Raw genomic sequence first — 26448 nt, 5'->3', positions numbered from 1 at the left:
AGAGCAGGCACCAATTTGGGCATACATAACAGCTGTGCCAGCTCAGGGCTGTGTCCGCCCTTAACCAAGCTGAAAAACCTGACTCTGGTGGGGAGTAATAACAAGAGACTAAGACATAGTGAATGAGTGGAGCTTATGAACTGGGACTGTGAAAAAAAAAACTGAAGATGTGTGGAAGAACTCACAGTACAAATGAGATATGAGTAGTCTCGGTGGAAGATGCCACAAGCTTGGGTGGCCCTAGCTACCAGGTGAGAGACATGGCAGGGGAATCTGAGCTTATAATGAGGACTGCACAGATCCTTTGTGTGGTCCTTGGGACAGAGCAGAAAAATATTATACCCACTGGGGCTAGCACTCAGGCACTGATTGCCATCGAGGATAAGAGTTGAGTAGAGTACTATTAATTCCCTTCAGAATAATAAAAAGAGAGACAGACAGATTTATCACACCAAACCTGGGTGTGTCACCTTTGGCACACCCTTAACCGTGAAGAAATGAACAGGGCTCTGTGGCCACACCCACCACAAGCCTCTAGAGATTAACTAAAAGAAGACAGTTCACTTATCTACAGAGTCATAGAACAACGAGAAAAGCCACCACAGTGAAAAAAAGTAGAAGAAATCAATGAGTATATCCACAAATGCCAAACAAGAAATGAAAAAAAACAAGGAAATAAGGACAAGGAAGATAGTCTGATGCTCCCAAAAGAACATGACACTTCAATACAAGATTATGAAGATGATGAGATGGAAGAAATGCAAGATATGGATTTCAAAAAATTTATGATAAGAATATTTAGAATTAATCAAAAACAAACGCATGAACTACTGAAATCGATGCAGGACATGAAAGAAAATCTCTCTCGTGAAAACAAAATCTTCAGGAGGAATCAAAATGAAATGAGGAATTTAATAGAACATGAAATTGAGATATTGAAGAGAAATCAAAATGAAATGAAGAATTCAATAGAACAAATAAAAGCACATTTGGGAACCTTAAAAACAGAATCAGTGAAGCAGAAGAGTGAATATCAGACTTAGAAGACAGAAAATAGGAAAGTATGCAGTCAAACCAAAGAAAAGAAGAGGAAATTAGGAATCTAAAAAATATTGTTGAGAATCTATAGGATATTATTAAAAAACCTAACATTTGGGTTCTAGGAGTTCCTGAAGGCATGGAGAGAGAGAGAGGAGTAGAAGGCATTTTCAGTGAGATACTAGAAGAAAATTTCCCGGGTTTGGAGAAGGACAGAAACATCCTAGTACAGGAAGCTCATAGAACCCCTAGTAAACATGACCAAAAGAGATCCTCACCACGACACATGGTAATCAAACTCACCACAGTGAAACATAAAGAAAAGATTCTAAAATGTGCAAGAGAGAAACGTCAGATTACTCTCAGAGGATCTCCAATTAGACTCACAGCAGACTTCTCATCAGAAACCCTACAGGGTATGAGGGAATGGCGAGACATAGCCCAGATACTAAGAGAGAAAAACTGCCAACCCAGAGTATTATATCCGGCAAAGCTCTCATTTGTGAATGAAGGTGAAATAAAGGCCTTTCATAGCAAACAGAAATTGAAAGAATTTGTTGCCACTCGTCCACCCTGCAAGAGATGCTTAAAGTTTTGTTATATACAGAAACACAGAGAAACACGGCCATCAATACGAAAGAAAGTAAAGGAAGGAAACCTAACAGTAAAAGATCACATGAAGTTCAAAGCATATATTAGAAAATATCTTTGGGAAAATGGCAGGTCAAAGTCACTATTTATCAATAGTCACATTGAACATTAATGGCCTGAACTGTCCAGTTAAAAGACACTGATTGGCTGATTGGGTTTAGGAACAAAACACATATATTTGCTGCTTACAAGAAACACATCTTTCCAACAAACATGCCTGCACACTGAAAGTGAAAGGCTGGAAAAAGATATACCATGCCAACAGAAATGAAAAAAGAGCGGGCGTAGCCATCTTAATATCAGACAAAATAAACTTCAACACAAAAACTGTTAAGAGAGACAAAGAGGGGCACTATATAATGATTAAGGGATCCATTCAACAGGAAGATATAACGATTATCAATGTATATGCACCTAATTACAGGGCACCAGCTTATTTAAAAGATATGTTAAGAGACTTAAAGGGAGACTTAGACCCCAATACAATAGTACTGGGGGACTTCAATAGTCCACTCTCAGAGATAGACAGATCAACAGGACAGAAGATCAACAAGGAGATAGTAGATTTAAATGACACTATAGCCCGAATGGATCTAACAGATATCTACAGAACATTTCATCCTACATCTAAGGACTTTACATTCTTCTCAGCAGTACATGGAACCCTCTCTAGGACTGACCACATATTAGGCTATAAAGCAAGTCTCAGCAAATTCAAAAGAAACAAAGTCATACCATGCATCTTCTCAGACCATAAAGGAATGAAGTTGCAAATTAGCAAGTCAGGAATCGCTAGAGCATATGCGAACACATGGAGATTGAACAACATGCTCCTGAATGAACAATGGGTCATAGAAGAAATTAAAAGAGAAATCAAAAAATTTCTGGAAGTAAATGAGGACAACAGCACAATATATCAAAACTTATGGGATACAGCAAAAGCAGTGTTAAGAGGAAAGTTTATAGCAATAGGTGCCTACATCAAGAAATTGGAAAGGCACCAAATAAATGAGGTTTCAATGCATCACAAGGATCTAGAAAAATTACAGCAAACCAGACCCAAAACTAGTAGGAGAAGGGAAATAATTAAAATCAGAGAAGAAATCAACAGGATTGAATTCAAAAAAACATTACAAAAAATCAGCCAAACAAGGAGCTGGTTTTTTTAAAAAATGAACAAAATTGACACCCCATTGGCCCAACTAACAAAAAAGAAAAGACCCAAATCAATAAAATCAGAGATTAAAAAGGAAATGTTACAACAGACACCACAGAAATAAAAAGAATTATCAAAAATTACTACAAGGACTTGTATGCCAGCAAACAGGGAAATCTATCAAAAATGGATAGATTCCTGGACACATGAAACCTACCTAAATTGAACCAGGAAGACATCAAAAACCTAAACAGACTCATAACTGAGACAGAAATTGAAACAGTAATAAAGGCCCTCCTGACAAAGAAGAGCCCAGGACCAGATGGATTTACTGCTAAATTGTACCAGACATTTAAAGAAGAACTAACTCCAATTCTTCTCAAACGATTCAGAACAATAAAAAAAGAGGGAATTCTCCCAAATTCTTTCTATGAAGCCAGCATCACCTTAATTCCTAAGCCAGAGAAAGATGCAGCATTGGAAGAAAATTACAGACCAATTTCACTGATGAACATAGACGCAAACATCCTCAATAAAATTCTGGCCAATAGAATGCAACAACGCTTCAGAAAGATCATCCACCCAGACCAAGTGGGATTTATCCCTGGTATGCAGGGATGGTTCAATGTTCACTAATCAATTGATGTGATACACCACATTAACAAACTGCTAAAAAAAACATATGATTATCGCGATAGATGCAGAGAAAGCATTTGATAAAACACAACACCCTTTCATGATGAAAACTCTAAGCAAACTGGGTACATTCCTCAACACAATTAAGACAATTTATGAAAAACCCATGGCCAACATCCTATTGAATGGGGAAAAGTTGGAAGCATTTCCACTGAGATCTGGTACTAGACAGGGATGCCCACTCTCACCACTGCTATTCAATATAGTACTGGAAGTTTCAGCCAGAGCTATTAGGCAAGAAAAAGAAATTAAAGGGATACAAATTGGGAAGGAAGAAGTCAAACTATCCATCTTTGCAGATGATAGGATTCTTTATTAACGGGACCCAAAGAACTCTACTAAGAGACTAATGGAACTCATAGAAGAGTTTGGCAAATTAGCAAAATATAAAATCAATGCCCAAAAATCAACAGCCTTTGTATACACAGGGAATGCCATGCCTGAGAAAGAACTTCTAAGATCAATCCCATTCACAATAGCTACAAAAACAATCAAATACCTTGGAATAAACTTAACTGAGGATGGTAAAGATCTCTATGATTAGAATTACAAAATCTTAAAGAAAGAAATAGAAGAGGATACCAAAAACATGGAAAAATCTTCCATGCTCATGGATTAGAAGAATCAATATCATCAAAATGTACATTATACCAAAAGCAATTTATAGATTCAATGTGATACCAATCAAAATACCGAAGACATTCTCAGATCTGGAAAAAATGATGCTGAAATAAATATGCAGGCACAGGAGACCTCGAATAGCCAAACAAACCTTGTAAAACAAAAGCATAGCCGGAGGCATCACAATACCAGATTTCAGGACATACTACAGGGCAGTTGTTATCAAAACAGCATGGTACTGGTACAGAAACAGATGGATAGACCAATGGAACAGAATAGAAACACCAGAAATCAATCCAAACATCTACAGCCAACTTATATTTGATCAAAGATCCAAAACCAATCCCTGGAGTAAGGACAGTCTATTCAATAAATGATGCTGGGAAAACTGGATTTCCACGTACAGAAGCATGAAGCAAGACCCCTACATTTCACCTTACACAAAAATTCACTCAACATGGATTAAAGACCTAAATCTATGACCCGAAACCATCAAATTATTAGAGAACATTGGAGAAACCCAGCAAGATATAGGTACAGGCAAAGACTTCTTGGAAAAGACCCCAGGAGCACCGGCAGTCAAAGCCAAAATTAACATTTGGGATTGCATCAAATTGAGAAGTTTCTGTACTTCAAAAGAAACAGTCAGGAAAGTGAAGTGGCAACCGACAAAATGGGAAAACATATTTGCAAATTATGCAAAGAATAAATTATTAATCACCAGAATCTACAAAGAAATCAAGAAATTCCACAACAACAAAACAAACAACCCAATTAAGAGATGGGCTAAGGAACTCAATAGAAATTTTTCAAAAGATGAAGTACAAATGGCCAACAAACACATGAAAAAATGTTCGGGATCACTAGCCATCAGGGAAATGCAAATCAAAAAACAATAATGCTTCACCTCACCCCGGTTAGAATGGCTTACATATAGAAATCAACTAACAACAGGTGCTGGCGAGGATGTGGGGAAAAAGGCATACTATCCACTGTTGGTGGGAATGCAAACCTAGTGGTAAAGCCACTATGGAAGACAGTTTGGAGATTCCTCCGACTCCTGAATATAGCCCTACCATAAAACCCAGCCATCTAACTGCTTGGAATTTACCCAAAGGATATTAAATTGGAAAATAAAAGAGACGTCTGCATCTCAATCTTTAATGCAGCTCGAGTCACAACAGCTAAGACATGGAATCAACCTAAATGCCCATCAACAGAAGACTGGAAAAAGAAATTATGGGATTTTTACTCTATACAATACTATACAGCAGTAAAAACAATGAAATCCGGTCATTTGCAACAAACCAGAGGAATCTGGAGCACATCATGCTGAGTGAAAAAAGCAAGTCCCAAAAGGACAAATATCACATGTTCTCCCTGATTGGTGACAACTAACTGAGAACCTAGAGGAAACCTGTTGAAGTGAAATGGACAGTATGAGAAACAATGACTTGATCAGCCCTTGTTCTGACTGTTGAGGAACAACTTACTATTTTATTCCTTTTAGTATTTTTTGGATCTACTTAATTCCATTGAACACAATTACTCTTAGGTGTTTAAAATTAACGAAAAAGTGATCCCTGTTAAATATAAGAGTGGGAATAAGAGAGGGAGGAGACAGTTAGGAACATGCTCAATTGCACTGACCCCTAATGGTAGAGTTAGAAATGTGCCAGGGGATTCCAATACAATCCCATCAAGGTGGCATGTACCAATGCCATCTCACTAGTCAAAGTGTTCAATTTAAGTTCATAATTGATCATACTGATAGGTCTAAGAGTCAAAGGGATCACATAAACAAGACTAGTGTCTGCTACTACTAACTGATAGAATTAAAAAGGGAAAGAATGATCCAACATGGGAAGTGGGATACACAGCAGACTCATAGAATGGCAGATGTCCTAAATAGCATTCTGGCCTCAGAATCAGCCCTTAAGGCATTCAGATCTGGCTAAAAAGCCCATGAGAATATTTCAGGCATGGAAAGCCAAGACACTCTGGCAGGAAAAAAAAAAGTGATGACCTAAATGAAAGATCTCTGTGAGTGAGATCCCAGCAGAAAGAAGGGGCCATCAAAGAAGGAGGTACATTTCTCTGAAGGGAGGAGAGAACTTCCACTTTGACTATGGCCTTGTCTAAATAAGATCGGAATTGGGGAACTCAAGAGGCTTCCATAGCCTTGGCAGCTCATGACAAGAGCCTTGCGTGATTACTGACATCATAAATAAGAGTGTCAAGTGTTAAATCAACAGTGGGAGTCACTGTGCACCTACTCCCCATGTAGGATCTCTGTCTTAATGTGTTGTACTATGCAAATTAATAGTAAACTAGTACTCAAACAGTATTTTATACTTTTTATATCATTGTGGGTGCAAGCTGTTGAAATTTTTATTTTGTATATACTAAGTTGATCTTCTGTATATAAAGATAATTGAAAATGAATCGTGGCTGATTCATTTCAATCAAGGATATCCACAAAACCAGAAGTTGTTTCTTTGAAATTAATGAGTGGCCTATGTTGTGGTATAGCAGGTAAAGCCACAGTCTGAAATACCAGCATCCTGATGGGTGCTGGTCCATGTCCCAGCTCCTCCCTTTCTGATCCAACTCCCTGCTAATGGCCTTGGAAAAACAGAAATGGCCCAGGTGTTTGGGCCCCTGCCACCCACATCTGGGGAGTGACCCAGCAAATCGAAGATCTCTCTGTCTCTATGTCTCTCTCTGTAACTCTTTCAGAAATAAATAAATCTTTTAAAAAGAAAAAGAATAACAAAACTGAAGAAATCTTAGAAGAAGCAATAAATAAATAAGAGAGAAAGCACAAATTATGAAAGTGTAACTTAAGACCTCACTATCACCTTCTGCAAACATTTAAAAGAAATGTATGCCGGCGCCACGGCTCAATAGGCTAATCCTCCGCCTTGCAGCGCCGGCACACCAGGTTCTAGTCCCGGTCGGGGCACCGGATTCTGTCCCGATTTCCCCTCTTCTAGGCCAGCTCTCTGCTGTGGCCAGGGAGTGCAGTGGAGGATGGCCCAAGTGCTTGGGCCCTACACCCCATGGGAGACCAGGAGAAGCACCTGGCTCCTGCCTTCGGATCAGCGCGGTGCGCCGGCAGCGGCAGCCATTGGAGGGTGAACCAACGGCAAAGGAAGACCTTTCTCTCTGTCTCTCTATCTCTCACTGTCCACTCTGCCTGTCAAAAAATTTAAAAAAAAAGAAAAAGAAAAAGAAAACGAATCGTGATGTGAATGGGGTGGTAGAGGGAGTGGGAGATGGGATGGTTGCAGGTGGGAGGGAGGTTATTGGGGGAAAAGCCGCTATAATAAAAACGTTGTACTTTTGAAATTTATATTTATTAAATAAATGTTTTTTAAAAATCAACATGAAAACACAGTACTATTTCCACACAGCAATAATGATCTTGCTGAAAAAGATGGCAAGAAAGATTTTCGATTCATAATAGCTACTAACTTTTCAAATATTTAGGAGGAAATGAAAGATCTCTGCAATGATAATTATAAAACACTGATTAATGAAATCATCAAGGACACAAAAAATGGAAATATATTCCTTGTTTATGGATTTGGAGAGTTAATATCATTAAAATGTTCATACAAAAAACAAAGTTAAAGATTAAGTAGGAATCAATTTTCAGTTAAATTTAAACACCTAGCAATAATTGTGTGTAAATTAAAGAGTTCAACCAATGATATTAAGTAGAAAAAGAAAATACTGAAAAAAATAAAACAGTAAGCACTTCCTCAACAGTCACTTACTCCCCATGTAGGATCTCTCTACTTAATGTGTTGTATTATGTGAATTAATGGTAAAACTAGTATTCAAGCAGTACTTTATACTCTGTGTGTATGTGTGGGTGCAATCCTTTGAAATCTTTACTTAGTATATACTAAGTTGATCTTCAGTATATAAAGAAAATTGAAAATGAATCTTGATGAAGAATGGGATGGCAGAGGTAGTGAGAGATGGGATGGTTGCCAGTTTGAGGGAGGTTATGGGGGGAAAACCACTATAATCCAAAAGTTGTACTTCCAAAACTTATATTAATTTATTTATTTTTAAACTTTTATTTAGTAAATATAAATTTCCAAAGCACATTTTATGGATTACAACGGCTTTTTCCCCCACATAACTTCCCTCCCACCCGCAACCCTACCATCTCCCACTCCCTCTCCCATTCCATTCACATCAAGATTCATTTTCAATTATCTTTATATACAGAAGATCAATTTTGTATATATTAAGTAAAGATTTCATCAGTTTGCACCCACACAGAACATGAAGCGTAAAATACTGGTTCAATACTAGTTATAGTATTAATTCACACTGAACAACACATTAAGGACAGAGATCCTACATGACGAGTAAGTGCACAGGGACTCCTGTTGTTGACTTAACAATTTGACACTGTTGTTTATAGTGTCAGTAATCACCCTAGGCTCTAGTCATGAGTTGCCAAGGCCATGGAAGCTTTTTGAGTTCGCCGACTTTGCTCTTATTTAGACAAGGCCATAGTCAAAGTGGAAGTTCTCTCCTCCCTTCAAGAAAGGTACCTCCTTCTTTGATGGCCCATTCTTTCCACTGGGATCTCACTCGCAGAGATCTTTCATTTAGGTGTTTTTTTGTTTTTTTTTTTTTTTTTTTTTTTGCCAGAGTGTCTTGGCTTTCCATGCCTAAAATACTCTCATGGGCTCTTCAGCCAGATCCGAATGCCTTAAGGGCTGATTCTGAGGCCAGAGTGCTGTTTAGGACATCTGCCATTCTATGAGTCTGCTGTGTATCCCGCTTCCCATGTTGGATCATTATTTCCCTTTTTAATTCTATCAGTTAGTAGTAGCAGACACTAGTCTTGTTTATGTGATCCCTTTGACTCTTAGACCTATCAGTATGATCAATTATGAACTTAAACTGAACACTTTGACTAGTGAGATGGCATTGGTACATGCCACCTTGATGGGATTGTATTGGAATCCCCTGGCACATTTCCAGCTCCACCATTTGGGGCAAGTCCAATTGAGCATGTGCCAAACTGTACATCTCCTCCCTCTCTTATTCCCACTCTTATATTTAACAGGAATCACTTTTCAGTTGAATTTAAATATCTAAGCATAAGTGTGTGTTAATTACAGAATTTAACCAATAGTATTAAGTAGAACAAAAAAAATACTAAAAGGGTAAAGTGTTAAATTGTACATCAACAGTCAGGAAAAGGGCTGATCAAGTCACTGTTTCTCATAGTGTGCACTTCACTTCAACAGGTTTCTTTCTTTTGTGGTTGGTTAGTTGTCACCGATCAGGGAGAACATATGATATTTGTTCCTTTGGGACTGGCTTATTTCACTCAGCATGATGTTTTCCAGATTCCTCCAGTTTGTTGCAAATGACCGTGTTTCATTGTTTTTGACTGCTGTATAGTATTCTATAGAGTACATGTCCCACCATTTCTTTATCCAGTCTACTGTTGATGGGCATTTGGGTTAATTTCAGGTCTTAGCTATTGTGAATGGAGCTGCAATAAACATTAAGGTGCAGACAGCTTTTTTGTTTGCCAATTTAATTTCCTTTGGGTAAATTCCAAGGAGTAGGATGGCTGGGTTGAATGGTAGGGTTATATTCAGGTTTCTGAGGAATCTCCAGACTGACTTCCATAGTGGCTTAACCAGTTTACATTCCCCGCAACAGTGTGTTAGTGTCCCCTTTTCCCCACATCGTCGCCAGCATCTGTTCTTAGTTGATTTCTGTATGTAAGCCATTCTCACCGGGATGAGGTGAAACCTCATTGTGGTTTTGATTTGCATTTCCCTGATTGCTAGTGATCTTGAACATTTTTTCATGTGTCTGTTGGCCATTTGGATTTCTGTCAGTTCCTTCTTCAATTTCCTGACTGTTTCTTTTGCCGTACAGAAACTTCTCAATTTGGTGTAATCCCAATTTTTAACCCTGGCTTTGACTTCCTGTGCCACTGGTGTCTTTTCCAAGAAATCTTTGCCTGTGCCTATATCTTGCAAGATTTCTCCAATGTTCTCTAATAATTTCATGGTGTTGGGTTGTGAGTTTAGATCATTAATCTTTGTTGAGTGGATTTTTGTGTAAGGTGTGAGGTAGGCGTCTTGTTTCATGCTTCTACATGTGGAAATCCAATTTTCCCAGCACCATTTGTTGAATAGACTTTCCTGGGTCCAGGAATTGGTTTAGATCCTTGTTCAAAAATAAGTTGGTTGTGGATGTTTGGATTGATTTCTGGTGTTTCTGTTCTATTCCATTGGTCTATCCACCTGTTTCTGTACCAGTACCATGCTGTTTTGATGATAACTGCCTTGTAGTATGTCTTGAATATTGTATTTTGAGGCCTCTGGCTTTGTTTTTGTTGTAGAAGATTGCTTTAGCTATTCGAGGTCTCCTGTGCCTCCATATGAATTTCAGCATCATTTTTTCCAGATCCAAGAAGAATGTTTTTGGTATTTTGATTGGTATTGTATTGAATCTACAAATTGCTTTTGGGAGAATGGACATTTTGATGATATTGATTCTTCTCTCTCTGTCTCTACCTCTCTTTGTAATTCTGTCTTTCAAATAAATAAAATAAATCTTTCAAAAATAAGATAAAGCAAATATCCATATTATGTATAGTAATCTACATATTCAATGCAATATCTTTTTTTAAAGATTTATTTTTTATGTGAAAGGCAGATTTACAGAGAGGCAGAAGCAGAGAGAAAGAGAGAGAGAGATTGGTCTTCCATACCCTGGTTCACTTTCCAGATGGCCACAGTGGCTAGAACTGCGTCAAAATGAAGTCAGGAGCCAGGAGCTTCTTCTGAGTCTCCCACATGGGTTCAGGTGCCCGAGACTTGGGCCATCTTCTACTTCTTTCCCAAGCCATAGCAGAGAGCTGGATCAGCTGGGACTCAAACCTGCACCCATATAAGATGCCAGCACTGCAGACCAAGGCTTTAACCTGCTGTGCCATAGTGCAGGCCTCCTCAATACTATTACTATTAAAATATCAGTGACACGCTTTACAGAATAAGTAAAAGAAATGCAAATATTCATATAAAATCTCAAGAAATTCAGAGTCACGTAAGCAATGTTATCAAAAATGCTAATAATAAGCTGGAGGCATCACATTTCATGATTTAAAAGCATACTGCAAAGTTATAATAATTAAAGCATCATGATACTGGCATAAATATCCACAGATAGATGAATGTAACAGAATAGAGAGCCTAGAAATTATTCCACATTCATAGAGCCAACAGACTTTTGACAAAGGTGCCAATAACATACTTTGGAGAAAGGAGAGTCTTTCAATAAATAGTGCTGGCAAAACTGGATGTATATGTACATATGAAGGAAATTAGACTCTTATCTCTCGCCATATACAAAATCAACTCAAGATGGATCAAAGATCTATATGTAAGATGTGAAACTTGAAATTGCTAGAAGAAAACATAGAGGAAATACTTCAAGACATTCATATAGGCAATGATTTTTTGGATAAAATCTCCAAAGCACAGGCAACAAAAGCAAAACTAAGTGGGATTATATCAAACTCAGAAGCTTCTGTACAGCAAAGGATGCAACCAATAGAATGAAATTATATGCGACAAAATGGGAGAAAATATTTGCAAGCTACTTATCTGACAAAGGATTGATATCCACAGTATATCAGAAACTCATAAAAAATAACCAAATAAAAAAAGAAGAAAGGTAAACAAGTCGAGTCATGAAATGGGCAACAGACCTGAATGGAAAGTTCTCAAAAGAAGAAATACAAATGGCCAACAGATACATGAAAAATTCTCAGTGTGACTAGCCATCAGGTAAATGTAAATTAAAACTATAATGTGATGACACCTCAAACTTGTTAGAATGGATATTATCAAAAGAGATAGGAGGTAACATATGATGGTGAGAACATGGAGAATGGGGAATTCTTATACACTATCGGTGGGAATGTAAAGCAGTGCAGCCACTGAGGAAAACAGTATGAATATTTCTTTAAAAACTAGAAATAGAACTGCCATATGATCCACCAACCCCACCAGTGAGAATATACCACAAAGACATGAACTTATTTCATCATAGAAATAACTGATCCACCATGTTTATTGCAGCACTGTTCAAAATAGCCAAGTTATGAAATCAATCAAGGTATCCATCATTGGATGAATACATAAGGAAAATTTATTATATACACACAATGGAATAATATTCAGCCATAAAAATAATGAAATCTTAGCATTCTTCACAAAACAGATGGACCTGGAGGTCATCATGTTATGTGAAATAAGCCAGACACAGACAAGTATTTTATGTGTTTCCTCATATGTGGAACCTAAAAATAAACAAACTAACTAACTAAACCTGAACACAGAATGGTGATTTCTAAAGGTTGGGAGGGATAGTGGGGTTTGGATAATGGTTACCAAATCAGAGGCAAATTGAAAGAATAAGTTCCTAGCATGGTAGGGAGAATATAGCTCAAAATAAACTAGTGTGTATTGAGTGAGCAAACTTAAGAAAGAAGCTTCACGCCTCCAATCAAGAGTAACATGAAAGAAGGGGAAACATTGATTACATTGAATGAATTAATCTCTTTCAAGGAGAATGCCTCCAGTCACCTAATTATCTTCCACCAGACCCCACATTTAAAAGGTCCCACCACTTCAACATTGCCACATGAGGGAACAAGCTTCCAGGACATGAAGCCTTGGTGGAAACTTTCAAACCATATCCAAACCATAGCAGGCAGAAAAAGTGGGAAAAAATAACAACAGATTAAACAAACAGAAAGCATATAACAAGGTTGTAGATTTAAAGACAATCATATCAATCATCATCACATTAAATGTAAATCATCTAAACACCCACATTAAAAGAGACAGAGACAGGGTTAACATTTAGAATCTGTAAAGAGCTTAAGAAATTCACCTGCAACAAAACCAACAGTCCAGTTTAGAAATGGGTAAAGGATTTGAACAGGTATTTCTCAAGAGAAAAAACTCAAATGGCCAACGGACACTCTAGAAAATGCTCAGGATCACTAGCCGTCAGGGAAGTGGAAATCAAAACCACAGTGAGTTTTCACCTCATTCCAGTTAGAATGTCTCTCACACAGAAATCAACAAGCAACAAAAGTGCAAGGATGTTGGGGAAAACGTACCCTGGTACACTGTTGGTGGGAATGTAAATTGGTGCAACCACTGTGCAAGACAGTATGGGGATACCTCAGAAATCTGAATATAGACACCCCCCCAATATGATCCAGCCATCACAGTCCTGGGAATTTGCCCATACCAAAAGAAATCAGACTATTAAAGAGTTTTCTGTACCCCCCCCCATGTTCACTGCAGCACAATTCACAATAGCTAAGATATGGAATCAACCCAGATGCCCATCTACTGTTGACTGGATAAAGAAACTATAGTATATATTCACTATGGAGTACTACTCACCTGTTAAAATAATGAAATCCTGTCTTTTGCAACAGTATGGTCATACCTGGAAACCATCATACTTAGTGAAATAAGCCAGTCCCAAAAATACAGATATCATATGTTTTCCATGATCCAAGGTAACTAATATACAGTACCTGAAATGTAATGTATTGGCATGAAATAGACTTTTTGAGCATCTATGATTATTTATAGTCCTTGCCTCTTCCTTTGAGGAAGTTTTGTTTTGTTTTCATTTTCTTCCTGCTATTTGTTGAATTCTTTTACTTAGGGTTGGCTTAACTATACAATCATTAAGTATGCTGAAAATAGATCATTGTAAAAATTAAGAGTGGGAATATGAGAGGGAGGGGGAGGAAGGGTTGGAGTGTGGGTTGGAAAGAGGGTAGGGGTGAAGTGCCACTATGTCCCTAAACCTTTACATATGAAACGTATGAAACTTGTATAACTTAAATAAAATATTAAAAATAGGCTTAGTCAAACTTTGACTAAGTGAGATCCAGACCTTCCAAAATCTAACAGGCAGATTACCCACTGAATTGAGGACTAATTTCCAGTGCTCAGAAGGAAGAAACTCAGCTTTACACTAATAGCATTACTGAAGGTACCTCATGACAATGGCCAAAAAGATCTTAAAATAACTGACCTCCAAGCCCAGGTCGTAGCCGGTTGTCATAGCCATCCAGAAGACGATCCAAGATTCTGGTGAAGATAGTAATATTGTCAGTGCTGTCATCAGGAATATCCGGGGCATGCTTAGGAGAGAGTCTGAGGCAGTGCATGAAAAGAGAAAAAAAAAATCTTAATAGGAAACAACTAGGTGTCTAAATATTATAATTTAAGACTATTTCAGCCGGCGCCGCGGCTCACTAGGCTAATCCTCTGCCTGCGGCGCTGGTACCCCGGGTTCTGTCCCGGTTGCTCCTCTTCCAGTCCAGCTCTCTGCTGTGGCCTGAGGGCAGTAGAGGATGGCCCAGGTCCTTGGGCCCTGCACCCACATGGGAGACCAGGAGGAGGCACCTGGCTCCTGGCTTTGGATCAGCACAGCGCGCCAGCCCTAGTGGTCATTTGAGGGGGTGAACCAATGGAAGGAAGACCTTTCTCTCTGTCTCTCTCTCTCTCACTGCCTAACTCTGCCTGTCAAAAAAATAATAATTTAAGACTATTTCAATTAATAGACTACACCCAATAAATAACCTTATATGTTAGCCAAAACAGTAAACACATTGTATTTGTCACAATGATTGCCTGTATAGGAAGCAGACAGTAGTCAATACCTGAGCTCTTACTCCAGCATTGGTATGAAATTTACCAAGCATATGTTTCAGCCCTATCCCAGCAGAGGAGAGACATAAGCAGAAATCCTAGACAGAATATCAGTGGGAACACTACCTGGCATACAATTGATTCATTAAATTTTGTTGCATGAATGAATGGGCTTCAAAATAAATTAGGGAAATGTTGTTACTGAGAACTTACCTCTCTTCTAGCCCCAAGAAACATAAGTACACAGAACAACAAAGTCAGACAAACCTTTGAATTACATCTTACCTACCCCTTTCTCCACCCTATGGAAAATAGGGCAAACAAGTAGTAGCAGTTATCAAGTGTTAAGGCCACCAGGACTCTTAGGAGACTCCACAGTCTTTCTTATTTCATACATAATGAAACTAGCTCAGAGAAGAAATAAAATTTTCCCACAATTACATTGCCAGTGAAAGGCAAAGACAGGACTGTAATCCAAGTTTTCTGATTTTCTAGTGTTCCTCAGACACCTCCTACTTCTCCAGTTTGGATGCCTTTTGCAAGCCTTTCTGAGCACTATGCACCTTGCTAACCACCTAATTTAGACCCAGGCACTATGTATGATACTTTTACCCTTTAATGAGGAGCTTGGTTGTTTTTACAGAATCAAAAGTAGAAAGGTCCTGGAGGTAGGTCAGAGGGAAGAGGGATAGGATGAAAGAAAACAGATGTCACCGAGGATCAAGAAGCAAGGGTTGCCAAGGGGTATAGAATCAAGTAGTGGACCACGAGTTAGAATCTTGAGTCTCAGTGCCAGTTCTTTGTGAGCTGGGGTAGATCATTAATCAAATTACAGTATATATGTCTTTACATCTCAGTTTTCTCCATCCTTAAACCTACAAAGATAATTTTAACAGTCATGTAATAACTATTCCTAGCATCCAGTTAATTAGAACTGTAAAACTTATAGCAGTAAAGAGGCATTCCTAAGGGACAGTCAATATGTCTTCTCATCAATATTTATACCTAGCAGCAAGGTTCTTGTTCTGAAAAGACTCAACAGAAGATCTACAGAATAGTAGAAACATCAAAATTGAATACCTCTCACACCATTACTCTCTAGATGACAACTTTGTAAAATTAAATTTGAACCAAAGGTTTCTTAAATCATAAATCTAATTCAATTCGCTTATCATTCAATATATTGGTATTGGGTGTTATCTATGTACCTATTACTGTCTAGGTGTTGTGACAAAGTAAAAAAACAAAACAAGTAATCCTTCCCCTGCTTAAGTTAAATGATTGCTGAGATAATAAAATTATAAAATAGGTAAACATGGAAAATAGGATCTAGGCTACAAGAGTCTGGAAACAAAGTTTATTAGTTGTATAAACTTAAGCAACTATATTAGCCATTATTATATTACCTCTAGTAATAGCAATGGCATCTTAAAATTAAAATAACTTCACAGATATATTGTACTGATATTAAATAATATATTATACTTGCTAGGCTTAATGTTTCATATCTAGAAGTATTCAAAGTTTGTTTTCTTTTTTTATAATAACAGTTTATGGACTTGAATGAATTATTCAAATATAAATATTAAAAAATATGGCACTCCATTCAACCTAAAGCCATATGGAAAGCTTCAGCTAGAGAGGCATTGGCACCTTGTCAAGAGTAGAGATGACTGGCCAACTTTGCAGACAGATCACAAGAGGTGATACAGGTACGTCATCGGGAAGATGAAGGAAATAAGGGAATTGTAGTGCAGAGCTAACAAACTGACATTAATATGCTGAAGAGATTAAATACAAATACCTATCAGGTAACATTCCACCCTTGGCTCATCCCATCAGTCTTCCAGATCTGCCTGACATGGATTGTGGGGAGAGGCTGTGGAGATCAACTGATTCTGTGCAAATGTCTTTGTTATTATCCCTTTACTCTCACCAGGGGTAGGGAGGTTGATCTTGACTCTGCCTTGCCTAATTCAGTTTCTGGGAAATATGAATTGAATGAAAAACAATATATTGAATTACTAAAAGGGAGTAGAAAGGAGAATTCTCATAGAGTCACAGACAACTATCAAGATTCAGATGTTATATACTCCAGGTGGATTTATAGATAGGAATACAAAATTCTCTGACAAGAATCTTGAATCACCCAAAGAGTTAATGGGAAAGCTAAAAGTTGTACCTCAAATACCTGAATGTGAGGGCAATACACTGTGACTTCTCTCTTAGCCAAATACTCTCATGAGAATGCATTTCCATTCCCTACTGACTCTACTTATATATTAGCAACATTCTTCATCAATAAACTTAAAGCTTTTAAGTTAAAAGTCAATGCTAAATGAAAACACAAAAATATTTTCAATAGATTCATTTATGATTCATACATGATTATTGATATATTCTCCTGATGGTCACTAAATTATTTCATAGGTAGTTGAAAATTGGTTTAATCTGAAGCCAAGAACAGAACTTTCTGTTCTTCAATAATTGAACTCCAATGAGTATAGTTTATGTCTATCCAGAGGTAGCTTGAGGGAAAAGGAAATAATCATGGTATGTCAGGATTATACTGTAACTTTGAGATCATATAATTTGTTTTCTTCATTTTATAGATGAGACACCTAAGATATTGACACCAGTGATAGAAAGAAATTTTCAAAGCTCCATATTTATTAAGTTGATGTGACTGGCACAATAAACAGACCTATTGTGCTTCATAAACTACCTCTACTTCTTGGATTGAATATTACAATACTAATGCATTATTTAAAATGAAAATGATGGCCGGCACCATGGCTCACTTGGCTAATCCTCCACCTGCGGTGCCGGTACCCTGGGTTCTGTCCCGGTTGCTCCTCTTCCAGTCCAGCTCTCTGCTGTGGCCTGGGAAGGCAGTGGAGGATGGCCCAAGTGCTTGGGCCCTGCACCAACGTGGGAGACCAGGAGGAGGCACCTGGCTCCTGGCTTCGGATCAGCGCAGAGCGCCAGCCGTGGCAGCCATTTGGGGGTGAACCAACAGAAGGAAGACCTTTCTCTCTGTCTCTCTCTCTCTCCCTCTCACTAACTCTACCTGTAAAATAAATAAATAAATAAATGAAATGAAAATAATGTTACCAGTACAGAACTCAATTCCCAATAAGATACGGAATCAATTCAGATTGTCCATCAACTGAAGACTGGATAAAGAAATTATGGTGTATATATACTATGGAATATTACACAGTGGTAAAAAAAATAAAATCCTGTCATTTGCAACAAAATAGATGCAACTGAAAACCATTATACTTAGTGAAATAAACCAGTCCTCAAAAAAACAAAGACCATATGTTCTCCCTGATCTGTGGTAACTAATAGAGTACTCAAAAGGTAATCTATAGAAGTGAAATTGACACTTTGAGATGCTATTTTTTTTAACATCCTTTGTCTCGACTGTTCAGGAACAGTGTTTTTTTTTTTTTTTCTTCATACGATCTGTTGAACTCTTAGTATAGGGTTAATCTCATGAGTATAAAGTTAACTGAAAACATATCTTCAAAAAAGAAGAATGGGGGGGGCAGCACTTTGGCTCAATGCGTTAATGCCCTGGCCTCCAGCACCGGCATCCCATATGGGCGCCGGTTCTAGTTGGCTGCTCCACTTCCAATCCAGCTCTCTGCTAAGCTGTTGCGGCCATCTGGGGAGTGAACCAGCAGATGGAATACCTCTCTCTTTGTCTCTACCTCTCTCTGTAACTCTTTCAAATAAATGAAAATAAATATTTTTTAAAAATAAGAACGGGGATAGTAGATGGAGGAGGAAGAAGGGTAGGAGTGCAAGTGGGAGAGAGGGTAGGGTGGGAAAAATCACTATGTTCCTAAATTTGTATATATAAAATGCATGAAATTTGTTTATCACAAATAAAATTTTAAAAAATATACAATCTGTAGGTTTGGCAAGTTTAATCATTTACCTAATCCTAAAGACATCTTTGGACTAATACATTAGTTAATTGTTCAGATCATTTCTCTGCACACTCACAAACCTTCCATATCTCTTCATAGCTTAAAGTAACTCCTTAGCCTGACAGTCAAGGCCTTCTGTAATATGCTGCCAATATACTATTTTTAACAGCCTCAAATTCTACTGCTTCTCTTTTGGACCAGAAATCATGCCCAAATGAGACTACTAGCCATTTCCCATATTCTTTGTGTTTTCATTTACCAAGCCCAGTCTTTTCTATAAGTGGAAAGGTCCAAATGAAGATTTAGCACTGGGGAATGCCAGTTATATACAGCGGAGGGAATGAGAAACAACTGGAATTCAATATAACACATTTTGACATCTTTATAGAAGCTGCTTGAACAAAAAAATGCATAATTTTTGGCTAGAAATATGCTCAACCAATCTAAAAAGCAGCCATTCTTTTCTTGACTTTTATTTAATAAATATAAATTTCCAAAGTACAACTTTTGATATAGAGGCTTTTCCCCCATAACCACCCTCCCACCCGCACCATCCCATCTCCTACTCCCTCGCCCATCCCATTCTTCATCAAGATTCATTTTCAATTATCTTTATATACAGAAGATCAATTTAGTATATATTAAGTAAAGATTTCAACAGTTTGTACCCACAATGATATAAAGAGTATAAAGTACTGTTTGAGTACTAGTTATACCATTAATTCACATAATACAACACATTAAGGACAGAGATCCTACATGGGGAATAAGTGAACAGTGACTCCAACTGTTGATTTAACACTTGATACTCTTATTTATGATGTCAGTAATCACCCAAGGCTCTTGTCATGAGCTGCCAAGGCTATGGAAGCCTCTTGAGTTCGCCAACTCCAATCTTATTTAGACAAGGCCATAGTCAAAGTGGAAGTTCTCTCCTCCCTTCAGAGAAAGGTACCTCCCATCAACAGAAGACTAGATAAAGAAATTATAGGATATATACTCTATAGAATACTATACAGCAGTAAAATAAATGAAATCTGGTCCTTTGCAACAAAATGGAGGAATCTGGAGGTCTCTGTGTGTGTGTGTGTGTGTGTGTATATATATATATATATATAATGTATTTCTATATACATATATTTTATTTCATAGTAAAAAGATTTTAAAGATCAACCACATTGGATGCTATTAAAGAATAAATGAGGAATAAAAGGACAGAAGTCTTGAGTTTAGCAACTAAGCCAACATTGTACATCTATGTTCCAGAAGTTGCATTAGAGTCACTAGATTGGAAGCCAGACAGCAGTGGGTGCAGTAATTGGTGAGAGGTAAACAGAGACAACAGAGAATATCAATCCTTTAAGAAGCATGACTTTAAAAAATAGAAGAATGGGTTGGGGTCAGTGTTGTGGCACAGCAGATTAAGCTGCTGTTTGTAATGTCAACATCCCATATCAGAGTGATGGTTTGAATACCTGTTGCTCCACTCTCAATTCAGCTTCTTACTAATGTACCTGCAAAGGCAACAGAAGATAACCCAAGTACTTGGGTGTCTGACACCCCTGTAGGAAACCCAAATTATGTCCCTGGCTCCTGGCTTTGACCTGACCCAGACCTGACTCTTGCAACCATTTGGGGAGTGAGCCAGCAGAAGAAAGATTTGCATTCTCTCTCTCTTTCTCTCTCTCTCTCTCTCTCTCTCTCTCTCTCTCTCTCCTCCCACTCTGCCTCTCTCCCTCTCTTGCTCTTTCCGTCTCCCCTCTCCCCCTTTCCCCTTCCTTCCCTACTTCCTTCCCTCCCTCCATCTACTCACATTGTTATTTCAAATAAATACATATTTTAAATCAAGAAGTATGATCTACATCATGCAGGATTGGGAGGTAAGAGTTTCAAATTTAACATGAGAGACTCTTGATCATGTTTACATACAAACGTGCTAGATTCAGTAAAAGTTGCATAATAAGATCTAAGAGAAAAGAGATAAAGTTTAGAGCAAAAGGATAGAGAGAACTGTTTTTAAGATATCTCATGAAGATTCCAGCATGGAGTAGGGTGTTGCCCAAGAAGACCTTTGTGATTTATTTCAACCTGAAGAGTCTGGGTTGCTATATTTGAAAAAGGTTACGAGTTTTGTATTGGTCTGAGGTAAACACTTATCATTGTCATTTTTGTTTCAAGAATTAAGCGTTCTTACCCGCCAATATCCTGCTTTACAAAGTCCCCAGGTTCTTGTCGTCTTGATTCTCCTTGGCCAGTGGTTCCAGGGAAAATATTAATCAGGAAAAGAAGCCCAAGTCTGATCATGTAGAAATAACTCAGCTCTGTGACCATCATCTTCTTGGGCATCAACTCGAACAAACCTGTAAGATCCAGTTCAGGGAAAAGGGGAAAGGGAAAAAGGTAGAAAAAGACAGGGAGGAGGAACAGTAAAAATAATATTTTATTTAACCCCATTAGAACCATTTAACTTCTCTAGTATCTGGTTACTCAATGCTTGACAGTCCTTTCCCCAAAATAGCAATTCCACCAAAATTCATTCCCAATATACAACTCTCCTGAACATATCAGAGCCTATCCAATAAAGGGTGCATAGGGTAGTACAATGAGTTCTAGACCAGTAATCAGGAGTATTAGGTTACAGTTCCATCTCTGTCTTTGTCTTCCCATATGACTGAGGCATGGAATACCCCTCAGTCTCAGTTACCTCCTTATAACACAAGAACTTAAAAATAGTCCTTCAGGCCTTCATTTTCTCTCTCTCCTCAGCCCCCTGTTTGCTTTCTACTGTCACAAGGAATTTGGCCACTGTTAACAGTGGAATATTGTGGAAAATCCTAGTATATTAAGACTTGGAGTCTCCTTTTAGCATTTTTGGGATTGGGTCTCATGTTGAAAAAGTTAAGAAATTTTCCAAGAAATCAAAGCACCTGAAGTAGAAAGATTGTTTCTTCAGAATCATGTTGAGAAAATGCTGAATGATTGGACACCATGTCTCTTGAATAAGCATATACTGTTTCTCAGGGCTGATATTGTGGCACAGTATTAAGCCACTACCACTGACACTGGCATTCCATGTCAAAGTACTGGTTTAAGTCCCGACTGCTCTGCTTCCAATCTTGCTTCCTGCTAATATACACCCTGGGAAAGCAGCAGATGATGGCTCAAGCACTTGTGCCCCTACCACCCACATTGGAGACCTGGATGGAGTTCCATGCTCCTGGCTTTAGCCTGGCCCAGTCCCAGCTGTTGTGGCCATTTGGAGAGTGAACCAGCAGATATGTTTGTCTCTGCCTCTCCCTCTCTATCTGCAACTCTGGCCTTCAAATAAATAAATAAATCTTAAAAATATAATATTTCTTCACAAAGAAATAGCTGAGAGAAAAGCCAGCTCCTTTATAGACAGACCACAACATAACTAAATAACCCAAGCCTTGCTTCCTAACATATAAGTCCTTAAGGAATAAACAAATGCATTGATGAACGAATTAGTGGTTTAGAGTTGCCCATATGTAGGGTTGTTTTATGAACTCTGGACAAGTAGAGGTATACTCAAAACATGGGGTTAAGTAACCAGCCAACAAAGTGACACTTGCTATCCTTGAACTGTGTGTCTTCTTTGAATCTGAGACACAGACTTCTTGACTGACACCTAACTCTGATCAAACACCTTATTAGTTTTCAGTCATATAAGTGGATTAATATTCACAGGGAATGGAATGATACTAAACTTTTTTTATTAAAGGAAAATGTATACAAGAAACCAATATGCAAAACATGTTGGGGAGCTATTCTGGTTAATGGGAAGATTAAGAACAAGAGTTCTTCTGAGTTCATCCTATCCCCAAAAAAGCAGCTACTGAGTGCTATACTAAGCTGGGTCTTCATTAATCTGATATAGGCACATGAAAAAAACTATGATTCTAGAGAAGGTAGACTTCTGATATGATTAAATATCTACACTGGAGATAGACATATGAAATATATGTCATCATATGAAAATAGTATATATGTTTATTATATAGTATCTGCATTTAAGGTAATTTGGAAAAATTGTTAAAATGTTAAGAACTGTTAAATCATAAAATTAAAAATTAGTTAATTAAAAATAATATTATGTGAAACTGCTAATATTTGACATATTTATTTCACATAAACAATAATTTTTCATGGTCTACCTAATGCTCAAATATATGTTGTGACATTCATGGTTCATAATCTGTACAAGAGCTGACAGATCTTTTAGAATAATGGAAAGGAACACAATAGTTCAGAAAGCCATAGCATATGAATACTAAACTATGGTGCATGAAAACATCCATGTTACAGGTAGTAACTATGACATGCTCAAGTAGCCACACTGCTTTAAAAGACCCTAATGACGTATGATCACATGACAAAGGTTAATGCTCAAATATTCATGATGTATGAATTGAAAACTTTGCTATAGCAACAGAGAGATGTGGTACAAACGAGCTCCAGATTATAGAAATAATCTATGGGATATAAGACCTAACCAAAGTACATGATTAGAAAACATAAGCTTATGGGTAACAATCCTGAATATAGGAGAAGACATGCTATAGAAATAAAGAGATACATAGTGCAAGTCTAATGATGTTATTCTAGTACATAGCTTTGGGTTATGTTCAGATTACAGGAAAAAAAAAAGAAAACCGTCATACTAAAATAGATGGCGATGACCCAGAAGTAAATTTCCATTAATTGGAAGGAGACCACTATGACATATAGTGTGATGCCGAATAAGTCATCAGTGTTACATGAAACCATAACTAATGCACATGTCCAAATATCCATTATACATAAGAAGATAGCCATCATATATGACATAGAAGACACTGGTCATAACAGGTACCTTCTAAAAATCAAAACATTTTGTTAGTTAACATAATTATTATGATACATGAGTAGGCATGTATGGCATGAAACCATTTGACCATGGTATATGACCAAAAAAATCATAGCACATGAGTCTAAAAGAGAAAATGGTCTTTGTACACACTCCATTAAGACATCATCTATGATTAAAAGCTGTTGTTGGATTGTTGCACAACAACATTAATACAATTAACATTACTGAACTTCATACTTAAAATGGTTAACATGGTATATTTTATGTTATGTGGGGTTTTGGCACAATTAGAAAATTTATATTTAAGAAATGTGGCTAGAACAGGTAATCTTATTTAGCAACTAGGCACAGAATAGGACCAAAACATGATACAGGAGCAGAACACATGGCACATTCACAGATATTAGTAATGATTGTACATCCATGGTATAACCAGTCAAAATATCAAGGACATTCTCAGTTCTAGAAAAAAAACAGCACTAAAATTCATATGGAGACACAAGAGACCCCAAATAGCAAAAGCAATCTTAAAGACCAAAAACAAAGCCGGAGACATCACAATACCAGATTTCAAGACATATTATATGGCAGTTATAATCAAAAAAGCCTGGTACTGGTACAAAAATAGACATGCAGATCAATGGAACAGAATATAAACCTCAGGGGCTGGCGCCATGGCTCAATAGGCTAATCCTCCGCCTTGCGACGCTGGCACACCAGGTTCTAGTCCCGGTCAGGGCACTGGATTCTGTCCCAGTTGCCCCTCTTCCAGGCCAGCTCTCTGCTGTGGCCCAGGAGTACAGTGGAGGATGGCCCAATTGCTTGGGCCCTGCACCCGCATGGGAGACCAGGAGAAGCACCTGGCTCCTGCCATCGGATCAGCGCGGTGCGCCGGCCGCAGCATGCCGGCCGTGGTGGCCATTGTGGGGTGAACCAACGGCAAAGAAAGACCTTTCTCTCTCTCTCTCTCTCTCTCTCTCTCTCTCTCACTGTCCACTCTGCCTGTCAAAAAAAAGAATATAAACCTCAGAAATTAATCCACACATCTACAACCAACTAATCATTGACAAACAAGCTAAAATCAATCCCTGGAGCAATGACAGTTCTTCAACAAATGGTTCTGGGGAAACTGATCTCCTCATGCATAGGTATGAAACTAGACCCTTACCTTACACCTTACACAAAAATCCACTCAAAATGGATGAAAGATCTAAATCTATGACCTGATACCATCAAATTACTGGAGAAAAGCATCAGAGAAACTCGGCAAGACATTGGCATAGGCAAAGACTTCTTGAAAAAGATCCCAGAAGAACAGGCAATAAAAGCAAAAACAGACAAATGAGATTGCATCAAGCTAAGAAGCTTATACACTGAAAAGCAAACACTAAACAAAGTGAAGAGGCAATTGACAGATGAGAGAAAATATTTTCAAGCTAGGAATCTGATAAAGAAATAATATCCGGATATATAAGGAGCTCAAGAAACTCAACAACAACAAAACAAAGAATCCAGTTAAGAATTGGAAAAAGGACATGAACAGGCATTTTTTCAAAGAATGAAATTCAAATGGCCAAAACACACACGAAAATGTGCTCAGTATCACTAGCCATCAGGAAATGCAAGTCAAAACCACAATGAGGTTGCACCTTACCCCAGTTAGAATGGCTATCATCCAAAAATCAAGAAACAAAAAATGCTGGCAAGGATGTGAGGAAAAAGGTATCTAATACACTGTTGGTAGAAATGTAAACAAGTACAACCATTATGGAAGAATATATGGAGAGGTCTCAGAAATCTGAAAATAAATCTCCCATATGACCCAGGAATCTCACTCCTGAGAATTTACCAAAATGAAATGAAATCAGCATACAATAGAGTTATCCGTACCTCCATGTTTATTTCAGCTCAATTCAAAATATCTAAGAAATGGAATCAACCCACATGTCTATCAGCTGATGACTGGAAAAAGAAAATGTGGTATAAACACCATGGACTACCATAAAAAGAATGAAATCCTGTCTTTGCAACAAAACAGATGCAGATGGAGATCATTATGTTTAGTGAAATAAATATTATATGTTTTCTCTTATATGTGGCAATTCATATAGAATACAAAAAATATAGGAATGAAATGGACATCATGTGATATGATTGTTGTTTTCAGCCTTGTTTATACTCCTGTGGAGCTGTTGTCTTTCTACTTTTTACTTGTTGAATATTATGGTTAGTGGTCGATTAAGCCTGTGATTAAAGAGTTGATTGAAAGCATTTTTTTTGCAAAAAATTAAAGAAAAAAAAAGAAATGAAGAAAGGAGGTTGTTCGAGGGAGGTGTAGGGGGAGTAAGGGAAGTAGCTTATCTTCTTAGAATTGTACCAATGAAATACATGAAATCTGTTCTCTTTATATTAAGAGAAATGTTTAAAGTAATACAAAATTGGAAACAACAATAAAAAATGTGGACAAGGACTTTAGAAGAATAGATACTTGGGGGCCGGTACTGTGGCATGGTAGGTTAAGCCTCCACCTGCAGTGCTGGCATCCCATGTGGGCACAGTTTCGAGTCCCAGCTGCTCTACTTCTGATCTAGCTCCCTGCTAATGGTCTGGGAAATCAGTGGAAGATGGTCCAAATGCTTGGACCCCTACATCGAAGTGGAAGATTGAAAGAAGCTCCTGGCTCCGGGCTTTGGATTAGCTCATCTCCAGCTGTTGCAGCCATTTGGG

General features: G+C 37.8%; 1 protein-coding gene across 1 annotated transcript in view; it reads right to left on the bottom strand.

Annotated features, from left to right (window-relative positions):
• The window catches only part of GABRA3 (gamma-aminobutyric acid type A receptor subunit alpha3), a 168590-nt gene extending 147372 nt beyond the window's left edge, over positions 1-21218 (bottom strand). The window contains exons 1-2 of the mRNA XM_062182925.1: positions 21046-21218; positions 14291-14412 (exon numbers count right to left, since the gene is read on the bottom strand). Coding sequence (XP_062038909.1) covers positions 14291-14412; positions 21046-21197 — 274 coding nt within the window. The 5' untranslated portion in view covers positions 21198-21218. The remainder of the gene's footprint in view (positions 1-14290; positions 14413-21045) is intronic.
• Positions 21219-26448: the final 5230 nt, after the last annotated feature.

The sequence above is a fragment of the Lepus europaeus genome, chromosome X (assembly GCF_033115175.1).
Source record: "Lepus europaeus isolate LE1 chromosome X, mLepTim1.pri, whole genome shotgun sequence".
Taxonomy (NCBI): Eukaryota; Metazoa; Chordata; class Mammalia; order Lagomorpha; family Leporidae; genus Lepus; species Lepus europaeus.
Note: the sequence above shows the minus strand (reverse complement) of the source record. Positions and strands in the feature narration are given on the sequence as shown.